The sequence below is a fragment of the Perognathus longimembris genome, chromosome 4 (assembly GCF_023159225.1).
Source record: "Perognathus longimembris pacificus isolate PPM17 chromosome 4, ASM2315922v1, whole genome shotgun sequence".
In the NCBI taxonomy this organism is placed as follows: Eukaryota; Metazoa; Chordata; class Mammalia; order Rodentia; family Heteromyidae; genus Perognathus; species Perognathus longimembris.
The window spans coordinates 51268733-51285219 of NC_063164.1; the positions used below are offsets into that span (position 1 = coordinate 51268733).

General features: G+C 46.3%; 1 protein-coding gene across 3 annotated transcripts in view; it reads right to left on the reverse strand.

Annotated features, from left to right (window-relative positions):
• Itga6 (integrin subunit alpha 6) overlaps positions 1-15795 on the reverse strand; it is a 92257-nt gene extending 76462 nt beyond the window's left edge. For all 3 annotated transcript variants that reach the window (XM_048345240.1, XM_048345242.1, XM_048345241.1), the window contains exon 1: positions 15402-15795. In XM_048345240.1, the coding sequence (XP_048201197.1) occupies positions 15402-15583 (182 nt within the window). In that variant the 5' untranslated portion in view covers positions 15584-15795. The remainder of the gene's footprint in view (positions 1-15401) is intronic.
• Between the last annotated feature and the right edge of the window lie 692 nt (positions 15796-16487).

Genomic DNA, 16487 nt, shown 5'->3' on the forward strand with positions numbered 1-16487 from the left:
ACCATTTCAGTGGCCAAGAATTTACAAAACATTATTGGGTAGTAGTACTAGACTATGCCTACTGTACACACAAGTCACACATCTTGGTTTAGATTTCTCTTAAAGCACATTTTGATTTGAGACATGACAAGTGCTAGGTTCTACACTGAAATGCTAGGAAAAAACATGTAAATCAACCCCAAGATGGTCTTCAGAGGTCCCACAATTCAGAACTTTCAAGAAGCTCCTTTTCTGAGAGCTTTTAAAGAACTTATTAGAAGTTTTAACATGAACACATGAGTAATAACAAAGCCAATTAAATTTAACAGCATCTGGGCAGACAGAACTAGGGAACTAGGGAAGGGAAAGGAAATGCCAAAAATGAGAGACAAAGGATAAAAAGACAAACCATTGCAACAGCGATACCTACAAAACCAAGTGGTGTAAACCAACCATACAACTCATAGAGGAGGGAACTGGGGAGGGAGAAGATGGGGGAAAAATGAGGGAGGAGGTAACAAGTTGTATAAGTAATGTACTTGCCTTACATATGAAACTGTAACCCCTCTGTACTTCATTTTGACAATAAAGAAAAAATTAGTGTTTGCAGAATTGATATGAGGTACAGAAAAGGAATATGTACATTCAGAGGTAACAGATTAACAAGACTAAAGAGAAGAAAAGTGAGGATAAGTCAGTGGAGAGGAAAGCATTTATTCATAAGACAAACTAAAGATGGCCTTACCACACCACACATAGTGCAACTAGTAATCTCTGAACAAACAGGCACTTCCTCTGGAACTCTGACCCCTGAGTACAACCCCTTTGTCATAAAGAAGGTCAGCTTCTGCCTTCAGTGTGGGACTGAAGTAGCTCTCAGTTTCATTTTAAGACACCAAGAGTAATAGCAAGATATTAAAGACTCAATTAAGGACCTAAGGTGAATTACTCTAACTTCTCAATGGCTTTTGGTGATGGGTCACAGGTGTAGCCAGGTACACAACTGGCAAATTCAACTAGTAGTTGAACTTAGCAAGATCAACTTATCCAGACAGAAAAATGAATTTAAGTATGAGACTGAATTTCAATTCTTACCATAAATGTGTTAAACTTATTTCCACTGCCACTAGTCTATATCCAGTTCAAGCTTAGCTAACCAATACTTATGATGGTCATCATTTCTGAGCAATACAGAATCAGCTTAACAAGTATCAGTGTTCACTACAATGTGACTGTATGTAAACATGACTGAACTCTACACTTAGAAATGGTTAGGATGTAAATTTTATGTCAGCCATATTTTACTACAAGTTTTTTTTTAATACAAAGGTGGAAAGAATTACTCTAAAGAACTTGTCAGCCTAGTTCCTATTCTGTAGATGCTTTTAATAGATCTGAGCAATTCAATTAACTCAGAGCTCTAGAAATACCTATGGAATATTGATTTCTCTGGATTTGAATGAAAAATGGACAAGATGTCAGTCTTGTTCTTTTGGCTCACAAACCAACAGCCGCCATATGCATCAGGCAGACACGGATGGAATGCCTGTCATGGGCCAGCAAGGCAGAGAGGTGCTCATGTAACATGCAAACATCTGTACAGTAGCACATGCTGACTTACATGGATGGTCCCAAGGAATTCTGAGACTCAGCTGACACTGTGGTCACTCAGTCCAATTTTTAGCAAGGGAAAGAAAGGGCAACAGTGGATGTGTGTGTGTGTGTGTGTGTGTGTGTGTGTGTGTGTGTGTGTAATAGTATCTGTAACTAAAGTAACTAAACTCAGGATGTGGCTTAGTGGTAGAGTGCCTGCCTACCATGAATGAAGCCCTGGGTTTGATTCCTCAGTATCACATAAACATAAAAAGCTGGAAGTGGCACTGTAGCTCAAGTGGTAGAGTGCTAGCTTTGAGCATAAACAAGCTTAGGGACAGTGCCAAGACCCTGAGTTCAAGCCCCAGAACTGGCAAGAAACAAACCAACCAAACAAACAAAAACTGAAGTTAAAGGACACAATTATACTGAGCAAAGGTACGTAGACACAGTGCAGAGTGGCATCAGGCATCAAACCTCACTACTAATTGGCTGTCCTTGAAATTTCTAGGTCTGTCTTCCTTGTATAGAAATGAGGTTGGACTATTAGTGCTTTTCAAACAACACCCAATGATAGAGACAACCTTACATGTACAAACAAAGTAACTACCAAAAGCTCAAAATGTCTTTAAAGTCTTGAGTTTCATATTAAAATAGTATACATATTTCATTCTGCATTATGAAGATTTGAAATTTCTTTTGTATGTGTCTGTGTAGGTTTTTTTTAAATTTGGTGCGGGGGGGGGGGTGCCTAGTTCCTTTTCCTTAGATATACAGAACTCGGGACCTCCAGTTTTAGCTGTTTCACTCAAACAGGCACTGCCATTTAAGCCATATCTCCATTTTTAGTTTTGTTTGTTTTTGTCAATCATGGGGCTAGAACTCAGGGCCTGGGCACTGTCCCTGAGCTTTGGTGCTCAAGCTTTTGAGCCACAACTCCACTTCTAGTTTTCTGGTGCTTAGTTTTCTGGAGATAAGAGTTGTCCTATGGCCTTCCCTGCCTGGGCTGGCTTTGAACTGTGATTCTCAGATCTCAGGCCCCTGAGTAACTAGCATTACACACATGAGCCACTGGTGCCCAGTCATATTTTTTTAACAAAATAAACATTCCTGTCTCCTGGGGAAGATGCAGCATATCAAACTGTGGAACACCTGGGGGGATGAATGCCAACATCCTGATGAGTCATAGTGTTGCATAACTCCAAAGATGCCTCTGTTCCTTTCACATTCGATTTACCTCAAGGTCCACACTACTTATCTTGAACAAAGAGACTGAAAACAGACAGTAGTTTAGAATCAAAGGGCTAAGTTGTCCACCCCCCAGAGAACTCAAGGCCATAGTTTATTTTTATTCAGTTAGTGCAGTAGATATTGGCTAAATTGACTAGCCAGTAGGAGGAACAGGAGGGCTTGGCTCTCAGGCCTGTGAATTCCTGCCACCCACTTCCACACTGTGCAACACACACCCACTGTTCCACACCCTAGTGTCTACTTTGCCTCCAGGGGACATAGAGACCACACCAGCAGAGCAATACTAAACCCTGGAACAGCAGCTATCCTAGGCCAGCGACTGTAAAAATTCAGCTCAGTGCTAAGTGCCAGTGTTTCATGCCTATATTTCTAGCAACTCTGGAGGCTGAGATCTGAAGAATGAGGTTCAAAACCAGCTGTACAGGAAAGCCTGGGGAACTCATCCCCAATTAATCACTCAAAAAAAGCCAGAAGTGGAGGTGTGGTTCAAGAGGTACAGTAAAAAAAGCTAAGGGACAGTGGGTAGGCCCTGAGTTCACACATAACACACACACACACACACACACACACACACACACACTTCAGCTCAATAAAAAGCTGTAGCTCTCTGTAGCCCAAATACAAGCTAAGGACATGGGATTAGGAATGGTTTTTAAACACACACCCATTTTCTTTCTCCTCCTTCTTCCCAGATCTCAGAAGGCTGAGATTTGAAGCACCAAAGAATGAGATTGAGGGTTTTTTTGGTTATTGTTATTGCTGTTTTTGGTGCTGGTCTTGGGGCTTGAACTCGGGGGGCCAGTGTGCTGTCCCTGAGCTTCTTTTGCTCAAGGCAAGTGCTTTACCACTTAAGCCACAGTTCCACTTCCAGCTTTTTTTTTTTTTTTTGGCCAGTCCTGGGCCTTGGACTCAGGGCCTGAGCACTGTCCCTGGCTTCTTCCCGCTCAAGGCTAGCACTCTGCCACTTGAGCCACAGCGCCACTTCTGGCCGTTTTCTGTATATGTGGTGCTGGGGAATCGAACCTAGGGCCTCGTGTATCCGAGGCAGGCACTCTTGCCACTAGGCTATATCCCCAGCCCCACTTCCAGCTTTTTGATAGTTTATTGCAGATAGGCATCTCATGGACTTTCCTGCCTGAAATGGCTTTGAACATGTCCCTTATATCTCAGCAAATCCCCAAGTCCCTGATCTGTCTAACTGCTTCTTTCCTCTCACAAGTCAATCAGTCCTTGTCCCCATTCCTCCTCCACAGGGGCTCTAGGACAATCACCAAGGGCCTCCTCCCTACTGACCTCTGTCCTGTCAGGTGGCTTACAGGACAGTGCTTCTCACAGCCCCCACCTATGTTACTGGCCATTCATCTGGGCCTCTGGGCCTGGGTCCTCTCATCTCCTAACCCCAGATAAAGGAAGAGTGCCAGCCTTATCCTCTATCCCTGGGTCCTCCTCCAGTTCATCAATTCTAAATGCAGCCTCCAGCTGTGCTTCAATCCAGACCTTTACATGTGAACCCGACTCATTCCACTGCCAATGACTCTGCTCATGGGTCTAGAAGGCTTAAACCTAACATGACGAAAAACAAACTCCTGCTTGTCTCCAAATCAATCACTCTCACTATTTTCCCCAAACCATTGAGCAGCTTCATCTTTCCAGATGCTCAGGCCCAAAGGCTTGAACACATTCTTTCCTGCCCTGTCCCTCTTGCTTCATATCTAGTCCATAGGACATCCTGTTGGTTCCAGAATCCAACCTGTGGCTGTGTTATAACAGAAGCCTTAAAAAAAAAAAAAAAAAAAAAAAAGGGCTGGCTACACAGCCCAGGTTGGCCTCGACCTCTCAAGTGCTGGGATTATAAGTGTGCATCACCATGTCACGCAGTTTCACTATATCATCCTTGCTCCCAGTCTATCGTCAATGTAAGCAGCCAGAGAAATCCATGTAAAATCAAATTGAGAACTGTGGACATGGCTAGCCTGAAGATATAGAGTGCTTGCCTAGCATGGTTAAGGACAAAGATTTTCAGCATAAAAAAAAAAATCTAGAAGATGTAGCTCTGTGGAGTAAGCACTTACCTTATATTATATATCCCAGGCCCTGAGTTTGATATTTAGCACTACATAAAATCAAAACCAAATTCAGAATATGCCACATTCTTTTCAGAACCCTCCAATGGCTTTCCATCTCATCAGGAGTAAAATGACCTAGAAAGCCATACACAATTTTTTTTTTAATTTTTTTTTTTTTTTTTTTTGCCAGTTCTGGGCCTTGGACTCAGGGCCTGAGCACTGTCCCTGGCTTCCTTTTGCTCAAGGCTAACACTCTGCCACTTAAACCACAGCGCCACTTCTGGCCATTTTCTATATATGTGGTGCTGGGGAATCGAACCCAGGGCTTCATGTATACGAGGCAAGCACTCTTGCCACTAGGCCGTATTCCCAGCCCCAGCCATACACAATTTGCCTCCAAGAAGACTACCTGGATTTTCCTGACTCACCAGCATGCTTGCTTTTCCCTCAGGCCTTTCCACCTGTTGCCCACTCTGTCAGCAATGTTCTTTCTTGCAACCTGACCTTCTCAGTGAAGTACTTCCTGACTGTCTAGCCATTCCCCATCCCTTCCTTTCTCTACTTTACCCTCATTCATTGCCCACTACCTGTTTACTGTCTGTCTCCCTTAGAACATAAGCAAGGCTGTTGTCTATTCCATTTGCTGTTGTACCTCCAGCACTCGTGTACAGTGTTAATACCATAAATACTCAGTGAGTACCTGTTAAATACACTCCTACAGGAAAGCAAATCAAATCAAGATGTTCACTAGGATTTCTCTGGTAGGCCCAGAGCTTTAATCCTAGCTACTCAGGAAGCTGAGCTCTCATCTGAGGTTCATAGTTCAAAGCCAGCCCAGGCAGGAAGCCTGTGAGATTCTTATCTCCAATTAACCACCAAAAGCTAGAAGTGGGGCTGTGAGTCAATGGGTAGAGCTAGCCTTGAGCACAAAAACTCCAGGACAGGGCTCAGGCCCAGAGTTCAAGCCCTAGAACCAGCACACACAAAAATAGTCTTTATTTCTTCCTGATATTCAAATAATAATAAAATTCCATGTGCCTTTTAGGCTGAAATAGAAAACAAACACAAATCAAAGAATTAACCAAGCTTTATCCTAAGACCTTGAAAAATCTTTGCAGATAGTAGAGTTGCTGCAGCTAAGTTCCAAGAAGGATATCACTGTCCGTCAGATCTTAATTCCTGCCACCTTTGTCTGAGTGAGTCCTCAGGATCCTGTCCTAGGAGCCTCCCTACACTTGACTACCCTTTTCAGTCAACCTCAGAGTAGCCAAAGGACTTTACTGAATACGAAGAAAGCATTAGAACCCACTAAGGTAGGTGTAGTAGCTAGGGACTAGGCCAGCATTTGGGGCAAAAGTGCAACCCTATCTCCAAGTATCCAGTAGGAGGAATTATAATCAATCAATCAATAAATAAAAGGAGCTAGAGGCATTCCTCAGAGGTAGAGCCCTTTCTTTCCAAACTGGCTTATCTGAAATTATAACTGAGATGGCCTTCCAGTACCTTAGGCATTAAGATACTACTTACCAGACTCCTAAAGTTTCCTCTCCTTTGGGATTGTCTGCTGTGGTAGGCCTTTCCCTTGGTCTTCCTCAGGTCTCTGTCCTTGAGCCTCTCTAGAAGACTCATACCCACTTCTGCCTCTCTCTCTCTCTCTCTCTCTCTCTCTCTCTCTCTCTCTCTCTCTCTCTCTCTGTCTCTTTCCACCTCCCCCATTCTTATAGACAGGCTCTTAAATGTCCTCAAAGGCCTGTGTTAGTGTTATTGAGCAGTGACAGACATGAAGCCTAGGGGAAGGAAGTTAGGTCATTGGGGCTGTGCCCTAGAAGAGAAGACTGGACCTCAGCTCCTTCCTCCCTCAGTCTCTCCTTGCCTCACTCCCAGTCTCCTTCAGCTCTATCCTTCTTTTCCTTCTTTCTCCCCTCCCCCCTCTCCTCCCTTACTTCTTTTCTTTTTCCTTCTTAGATGCCAAGTGAGCTGTTTTGCTCCAGCAAATGATCCCTACCATAATTTTCTGCCTTGTTCCCCACTGTTGTTCTGCTCCCAAAACAATGGAGCCAGTCAATAGAACCTTTGAAACCAAAAGCCAAAAAGTGATTTGAAAGTTGACTTTCTAAGGTACTTTGTCAAAGCATCAGAAAGCTGACTAATACATTTGACCTAAAAGCCAGCCCCCAGCCTTTTCCAAATATTGAGCATCCATATCATATTTTCTTAGAACTGTCTCTGCACATCCACCTGATTGTGTCTGAGCCTCTTGGAGTTCTCCTTTGTTTGAAAAGTCAAGTTTCCTTTATGTCACCGAAAGCTGGGCTCCTTAATTCCTATCTGCAGACTCCCCACATCACTTGCTCAAGTATTCCAAATAGCCTTTTCCTACCTATCTCCAGTCTCCCTGGAGCCTTGGGAAACTCTAAACACTTCCACCCTACCGCTTGTTATTATCACTAGCTTTGTTCTAAAGAACCAAGCACCTACAGCCAAGTAAGCCATCATCTGACAAATGCATTAGCAGAAACCCGCTGAGGAAGGACTTCTCCTCAGCAAAGGGAGAGATCAGGGAAGCCCCACACCCCCAGATCTACCAACAGCACCCCACCCAGAACAGCTGCAACAGTGACTAGGGTCCTCTAGTTAATTTTATGTCAAGCTGCTTTACAGCAGTGTCAGCATGTTCTAAAGAGAAGGGCCTCATCCCACAAGTACCAACTGGGTATCATCTCAGGACAACTTGATGTCTTTCTATCCTCTGAGTCTAAAATGCTCATCACATTTGCGTGAAACCCTGGCACACCAACAATCAAAATAGCCTCAGTTCAAAAAGAAGCCTCCATAGCCTTGATATCACCAAACAGAGCAGACTTTTTCTAAGTAGGCATTACTGGGTGCTTCCCCATTGCCTCTTATCACTAACCTAATAGGCCTCTTTCAAATTACCCTGAGGCTTATTTTTGTTTTGATAGTTCAAGGTTTAAAAAGCCTAAATTCTCTAAAGAAATAGGCTAACATGGTTTTACACACACACACACACACACACACACACACACACACACAGAGCAAGCTTCGGATCATATGACATGAAAATAGAGCTAGCTGGTGGGCAATGGACCCACAGCAGGCACTTAAGGCGCCTGTCACTGGGTCTGGCTTCTGAGCACCTGTTTTGAATGGCACTTCCGTCCCCCCAGAACTCAATACTCTTCTTTATCTTTTAATTGGTTTCAGAGACTTGATGGTTTTCTAAATAGTTTCTGTGCCAATTTGGATTCAACAACGCACCAGTGATACCCAACATTGGAATCCAGCATGAGAGTGAGACAGGGTCCGGCTCCCCCAAACACCAGTGAAAGGTGTTGTTACACAAGCACGCCAACCACAGGACCAGTATGCTGGTTTGCAATTGTCCTGCCTTGTTTATCTAAACAGAAAAGCCAGACAGCAACAGATGAGACGGTGGTCATCCCACCCTGTTATTTGACAGGGACTGAGTCTGGTGAAGGGTCCAGCTGCCTGCCCAACTTCTGGACTAATTCACAATTAGCCTCTTAATTTAGTTCTGTGGAATCGTGGTTTGCTATTCTAAATGTCAGTTTAACAAACAAATCTGGGAAGAAAACTCTACTTTCAAGGATATCTGACCAAGTATCTTCCCAACTGTAGGCAGCAGGGTCATCAATAATTAGATATTTCCATGCAAATTCGTTCTTGCCATACATTAACTTCAAAATACTAAGAAAAATAAATCATCAGCCTGGTCTAAATAGAATATAAATGGTCCATCAAAGATGGGGTGTGAGGGTCCTTTCAGAGTCAGATGTCTGAGAAGGGCCAGGCACCCATGGCTCACACCTGTCATCCTAGCTGCTGAGGAGGCGGAGATCGGAGGACTATGGTTTGAAGCCAAACTGGGAAGAAAAGTCCTTGAGACTCTTCTGCAACTAACTAGCAAATAGCCAGACATGGAAGTGTGGCTCAAGAGGGAGAATGCCAACCTTGGGAGAAAAAGCCAAACTGAGTTCCTGAGTTCAAGCCCCAGTACTAGCGGGACACACACACATACCCGAGAAGTCCTGGCAAACACACACACACACACACACACACACACACACACACACACACACACACACACACCCCGAGAAGTCCTGGCAACCAAACACTTGGTAGTCCTTACCAGTGAACTTATCCTACAACTGTCCAGCCATGCTCCAAGGTGTTCTAGTCACTGTCCTCCCAGAAACCTCATCTTGCTTGTATACCCACCACTGAACACTGAAACCTTTAGTGCTTGGCAGCTATAGAAGGCTACAGACACAGTTCTGAGGTGTGTTTTCCCAGCATACAGTAACCGCTGAATGAAAGAAAGGAAGAAATGGAAAGTGTAAACTTAAACGTTATCAAAAGAAGAAAGCATGCACAATGTGCAGGCCAGGCAGGCCAGACTTCAGACCTACTCTGCCCAGCACATCATGGCCACTCTGCCTCTTATATCTTTGCCTTCTGTGTCTATTTAACAAGCACCAAGGGCTTCCTTTGGGCCAGAATGAGTCTCAGGCTTAGTTATCCTTACTTTATGGCAGGAGAAAGGGAAGCACAATGCAGTGAGAACTCCTGAACTAGCTAGCAAAGGGCAGAAGGCGATTTGACTCCGGCTGACTCTAGGATCACTGCATCACAGCTGCCTTTGGTGCAAACAAGGGAAGTCCCTTTGGGGTTTGTTTGTTTTTTAATGCCAATACTGAAGCTTAAACTCAGAGCTTGAGCATTAACTTCTAGCATTTTGACTCAATTTTCCTGGCTGTTAATTGGAAATAAAATCTCATTGGGCTTTTCTGCTTGGGCTGGCTTTGAACTGTGATCTTCAGATCTTACTTTTCTGAGTAGCTAGGGATGAGCCACCAGTACCCAGCAGGAAAGTCCTTCTACTGCAAACCCAGATAACTAACTGTAGAAACAGATTCTTGGATCACACTTAAGGAAACTGACACAAGAGATCTGGTCCTAGGAGCCCCCAAGATCGGCACTCTGCAGGACTTGGTCTTTACCATCCTCCCTGAAGGTCAAACCAACCTCCAGATGCCACTCTGTGGCTCTCAGGACCCTACTAAGGACTAAGGAGCCCTTGCCATTCCACATAGGGAGTTAAGTATACCCAAGATTCCTTTACTCTCCTTGGATAGCTAAAATTTCCACTATGAATCTGCAAGTGCCCACACGTGCTTATTTCCATTTAACCCCATACTCTATCAAGTTGCTTTCAGGAGCTCTATTCCCACAGCCCTTCTTCTCTAACTAGACTCATTATACAACCAATCCAACAAACCCTGAGCACCCCAATGTAGGACAAGGCAGCTTGTATTTCTGGTATTAACTTCAAAAGTCTGCCTTTAGGTCAAAACCCAAGTGTCATTAAAAATCACCATGAAAGGGCTGGGGATATAGCCTAGTGGCAAGAGTGCCTGCCTCGGATACACGAGGCCCTAGGTTCGATTCCCCAGCACCACATATACAGAAAATGGCCAGAAGCGGCGCTGTGGCTCAAGTGGCAGAGTGCTAGCCTTGAGCGGGAAGAAGCCAGGGACAGTGCTCAGGCCCTGAGTCCAAGGCCCAGGACTGGCCAAAAAAAAAAAAAAAAAAAAAAAATCACCATGAAAAATCCCTTTGCTGGGACCTAGGTCCTTAAACTCAAAGCCAAAACTGAATGAACTTCTTGTACACCTCTTTCCACCACAGCCATAGCTTCTTTCCCCAGAGACAACAGACACTTAGGTCTGAGCAGGGAAGGGCAAAGGGTTAAGTAAAGGGATGGTTCCCTCTCCTCCCATTCTGTCCCCTCAGCAGGGATCGCTGATTTCACAAGTTAAATTGAGTGTGTGATATGACTCTGCTCTATCTGCAAGTACATGGCAGGTGCTATCAGGCAAAGATGAGCCTAAGACCCTGCCCTCCCAGAACCTATTATCCTGTTGGGAAGAGATTAGATCACCCTCGAAGATGATGGACAACAGGTGAACGTCAGAGCTGTCAGGCACATGTGCGGCAGACAGTGAAGGGAAGAGGAATTGCAGGATGGGATGGGTCCCTGAGATCTGATTATATTCTTCCTTGAGATAATAGACTCTGCCCGGATCAGTGTTTCAGGCACACCTGGCCCTGTCATCTAAGCATTGACAGAATTTCTGCTTTGTGTCCACTGTCCCTACTGAAAATGCTGAAGAATTCATTAGCCACAATTAACATGCGAAGCCCAGGCCTTCAGGGAACCAAGCATCACAGTTCCAGAACTTTTTTTTTTTTTTTGGCCAGTCCTGGGCCTTGGACTCAGGGCCTGAGCACTGTCCCTGGCTTCCTTTTGCTCAAGGCTAGCACTCTGCCACTTGAGCCATAGCGCCACTTCTGGCCGTTTTCTGTATATGTGGTGCTGGGGAATCGAACCCAGGGCCTCGTGTATACGAGGCAAGCTCTCTTGCCACTAGGCCATATCCCCAGCCCCAGAACTTTTGATTACAAAGATTTAAACCCTTAGTATACTGTTAGGCTAAAATAGGCCATATTACTAAGAATGCAGAATAACTTTTTTTGTCCTATGATGTTTGCTGAAAAAGTATTTATACTACATAAATATGTTGACCCCCTTTTTTTCCAACCAAGTCATTACATTTAGAAAGTCTCACACAGGCCTGTGTTCAAATTAAACTTGTCTATTTCTGTTACACACACACACACAATCATGATGTTTCCTCTAAATCTCCTTGCACATTTTGGATTTATCTCTACTCTTGGGACTCAAGGTGACCCAACCATTCTGGGAAGATAGCCCGAGGCCACATGACATTCTAATAGAGAAAGAATGAAGGAAGCCAAGAACTTAGGTATACTTCCTGGACACAACTCCCGTCTCTGGCTAATGACAGTCTCACTGCACCAGGCTTTTAGAGAAGGAGAACCTAGAACTTGGTCCAGGGCCAGCTGGAGTAAGAGTCAATAGGAAGAGACTCTCCAGGCACCAATAGTCACATAGATAGTCCTGATCCATGTGGGAAACAGTATAATAAATCAACATGACATAGTTCATTTCTAAAACTGAACTACTTGCCAATTTCTGCAGGTCTGAAGGACGTTTTTGACTTTTCCTTTTAGAGATGGCATGAGTATGAGTCAGAAATACCATCTTCAAATCCAGATTCGGTTAAGATTCTGCTTTAGCAGCTGTGAGACTCTGTACAAGACATTTCACAACTTTCAACTCCAGTTTCTTCAACTGTAAATGGAGACCATGAGACTGGATCTCTATCTAGTTCAGAAAATATGGTTTGTTGGTTTTTGTTTTTTTGCCAGTCCTGGGGCTTGGACTCAGGACCTGAGCACTGTCCTTGGCTTCTTTTTGCTCAAGGCTAGCACTCTAACTCTTGAGCCACAGCGCCACTTCTGGCTTTTTCTGTTTACGTGGTGCTGAGGAATTGAACCCAAAGTTTCATGAATGCAAGGCAAGCACTCTACAGCTAAGCCATATTTCCAGCCCAGAAAATATGATTTTTAAAGGTAGAACATGACAAGTTTGAGTCAAACCAAGAGGAAAGAAATATCATAGTCAGAAAGTTAGGTCTTCTAGAAAACAATGGTAATGAGAGAGAAAGAGAGGAGAGGAGAAACAGAGACAAGATAGAGAGAGGTGCCCTTTAAAAGAAGAGGACTGGGAGCAATCCAAAATCTCCCCAGGTGAGGCTCACTGTGCATGATTTCCTCCTCCCAGATTCTACCCTGTGGTCATACATAGATTCATCTCTTCCCAGAAGAGCAGTGGGATGATTCATAGGATGGACATAACCAGTCACAACCACATACCTTCAATCTCTGAGGATGATTCAATGCTACCTACCTAAGAGAAATTAAAGATCACAGGCATCCATCCACCTAATAATAATCTTACAGTCTTAGACTTCTTGAGCAGCCTAAAAAACCTTCATGAAATTTTGTTTCGGGGCTCTCAAACACAATATTATTCTGCCATAAAATCTTAAGAGTTAAAGGTATTAAGTATGTAGATGGCATTGTAGGAAATTTTAAAGAAAAATATATACTAAGTTTTCTGTAACAATGTGTTTATTTGCAATTCTCATATATCTTCTCCCTCACAGTCACTTGTTCAGTAAATCTGCCTCTATTATGAGTCTAATTAAGGCTAAGTTGCTTTGGATTTCAGAAACATGGCTGAGAGTGTAGGATATTAACCAAACAATAGCTTTTTGCTTTCTCTCAGGCAGACTTAGTATCACAAAATGTCTGCCATAACTGGCACACAGTAGGCCTACAGTTACTACTTTTACACTTATCACTATCAGCATCTACTACTTAGGCAGGTAGGCCCTGAGCAGTTCTTGTGTTCTTTTAATCTTCACAACAACCTGATCAAGTTGTAATATCTCAAAGAAACAAAGCTCAAAGTAAATGAACATTATTTATAATGGCCAAAAATGGAATGACTTTATTTCTCTCCCATCAATTCCCTGAAATATTCCTGCTTGGGAAACTGGACCAGAAGTCTCAAATCACTAGCTGTCATTTATATGCACATTCTTCTCTAGCAAAAGGCTGTGTGATATGGTTGGCAAAAGTATATGGATTCTCCAGGGAGGTCCAAAGTAGCTGTAATAGTCTAAGATAGAGTGGGGCAGAACTGGACACAAGCAACAGCCCCCTACAGTGTGGTTTCTACCCTGGGAATTTAGGGAAAAGTAGAGTCTCTTTGGGTGGGTCTCCTGCTTTATGAGCACCTAAGGACAGCATTTCTGGAAGGTGTGAGGAGACAATAGCATTCTTCTTCCTGCCCTTCAGAAGACCTGTGTCAGCTTTAAGACCACAAAAGCCCAACAGTAGTGACAAGTTTCAACAGGCATGTGGCTCACCTTGATGACAAGAGATTCCTGGCTAAAAGTACATTTTGCAAACTCCATCTGAGGATATTTCTTGCCTCAATATTTCCCCTTCACCATGTTTGCGTGGACAAGTATATCAAGGAAACCACCAGTCTGAGTGGTCTCTGGGGCAGAGAGAATGTCAGGGAGAATGCATTCCCTCTGCCTGCCCACAATCACTTCCTATGAGCAAGTTCCATCACTCCAATAGATACATACACACATAGTATTCTGAGACATTAAACATGACTCAAAAACTGAGTAACAGAATCCACCTCTCATTTCAGACTCACAAGTTAACAGTCCTGAGAAAAAGCAGGGTATAAACAGTTGGCCAGGCCTGCAAACTCAGACCACCTGCCTTGCCAATGCTTCACCTACCAGAAAAACCTGACATTAAGATTCAGTATCTACAAATTCCAAACTTGTTAGCGGAAATCAGGATTTCCTCCAGATCTAAAACTCTCACTGGCTTCTAAACAGTCTCTTATTAAATTGTGGCTGCACTTTGCTTTCTCTGGTCTGTTGGTCCTGGAAGGACCTAGGTTCAGCTAAGGGCCTGGGTGGGGGGTGGGAACCTTTTGTTGTTCAGAGTGGTTGTCCCTAGTAGCAAGGGATCAAGAATGCAGCCCCACAGCGATTAGGGCGACTAAGCTCCAGCATACTCTCTCCAGTCTAAAGAGTTCGGTCATGTGGGAACCAAACACTGTTTAAAGAGAAAAGGAGAGTCTCCACTTTCTCCTGGGAGGAGCGTTGATCTGCTGGGGGGGAGGGGGGCGATTGTCACTTCCGAACCTTGTTTGCTACATCCCAGCTCAGATCGGGCATTTCGCTTAAACCCCTGGCCAAGCCCAACCCAAGCAGGGGCCCCATGGGTCTCCGTGTGGTCCAAAGGTTAGGGGGCTGGGCAGGGGAAGGAGGGCAACAGGAACACCCCTACAGAAACTTGTTTTCTCAGCTGATCTAGTCCAGCTAACAGGTGCTTGGTTAAATCCATCCTTTAGGGGAAAAAAGCGGGCAAAAGAGCGTCCCCTACAAGGAGCGCCCAGCCATCAGGGGAAGTCACGCAGAACTCTTAGGAAAGTGGCTCTCCCAACTCCAGCGAGGAGACCCCAGGTTCCGTGGGCCTGGATCTTACTGGGACACCGCCCCAAGCAACCCCACAGCAGCCCGGCGCGGCCCCTCCATTCCACCCCAGCCAGAAACACACACGTGAGGCTGAGCAAAGCGTGCCACCTGCCGGGATCTCAGCACACAAGCCTGGGGGGGGGGGGGCGGGCGCGAGGGGGAGTTGGGAGCGAACGGGCAGAAAAGCACTTCGTTAAACAGCAACAAAAGTAAACTCTCTCCAGGAGAAGGTTGCACGCGAGAGGGCCGGTGCCCTGCGGAGCGCGCGAGTGTTGAGCGCCACTGGCCGGCGACCCCGACCCTGCTCCTCCTCTCTAGGCCAGCGGAGTCCCGGGCGGGGCCGGGCACAGCCGGGCACGCGGGGCGGGCGGGAACTCCGGGGCGCGCCCTCGCCCGGGCTCCCGCCGGTCCGACGTCCCGGTGGGGGGGGGGGGGGGCAGAGGGGAGGTGTGGGAAGAGTCGGGGAACTCACAGCCGCTTGTCCTCGGGCTGCAATTGCCAGTGCATGGCCAGCGAGAAGCCGAAGAGGCTGCCGGGCTCCCCAGATTTCCGGATCACATTGTCCTCGCGGGTGTCCAAGTTGAAGGCTGAGCCGAGCCGGGGCAAGAGCCCCGCCGACAGGTAGAGCAAGCACAGCTGCCCCGCGGCCGCCATGAGCGGGAGCTCAGGGAGAGGAGCCGGGACCTGCCGCGCCCGCGCTGCGCTCCGGGCTGCGTACGCCTCCGGGTCCGAGGCTGCAGGGCGCGCCTCGTACGGCCGGGGCCACCTTCGCCCCTTCTCGCCACAGCGCCCGGCCCCACCCCCCGGACGGGTCCCGCTCACAGCCCAGCCGCTCCGCCTCGCCCGCGGCTCCCGATAGCTGAATGAGCCCGTTGTTCTCTGGAGACTCACAGGCGTTTTATCAAGTGACGAGGCTGCCGGCCCCGCCCCGCCCCGCCCCGTCCCGCCCCTCCGGCCCTTCCTCGCGCGCTGTCCGGCCCGCCGCTCGCACCTTCCGCGGCCTCCCCCTCCAACGCGCGTCCACTTCTGCCCTTCCCACCGCTCCCTTCTCCCCCCACCCCCCACCGCCCTTGGCCTCGTCGGCCGCCCCGCACCTGTCGGGGAGACCCCGGGGCGACCCCCGGACCAAGCAGCCTCTCCCCGCGGCCTCTCGGGAGGGAAGCTCTTGGATTGCTGCCCTGCGGTGCGCGGAACCCGAAAGTCGTCTACTACCTGTCCGTAAAGAAAAGTGCAGGTACTGCCGCGGCCTGCTTGCCGGAAGCAGCCTGGGGCTTGCAGCTCAGGTGCGAGTTCTAGGCGGGCCTGTGGACTGCTTGACCTGTGCCCAACTCTTACAGGCGGGCACTGCATACTTTCTGGTTCCTCAAAGACCCTACGGTGGAAAAATGGTAACAGCGCACACCTTGATAATGCTGTACAATTCACTAAACGCAGCCATTACCTCATTTACTCCTAGTTCTCCTGTGAAATGCTTTTTTTCTTCAATAGATAAGAAAATGGAAGCCTAGCTTTGCCCCCAAGATCATCAGGGGATCTGTGGCCAGGTGATGAGGAGAGC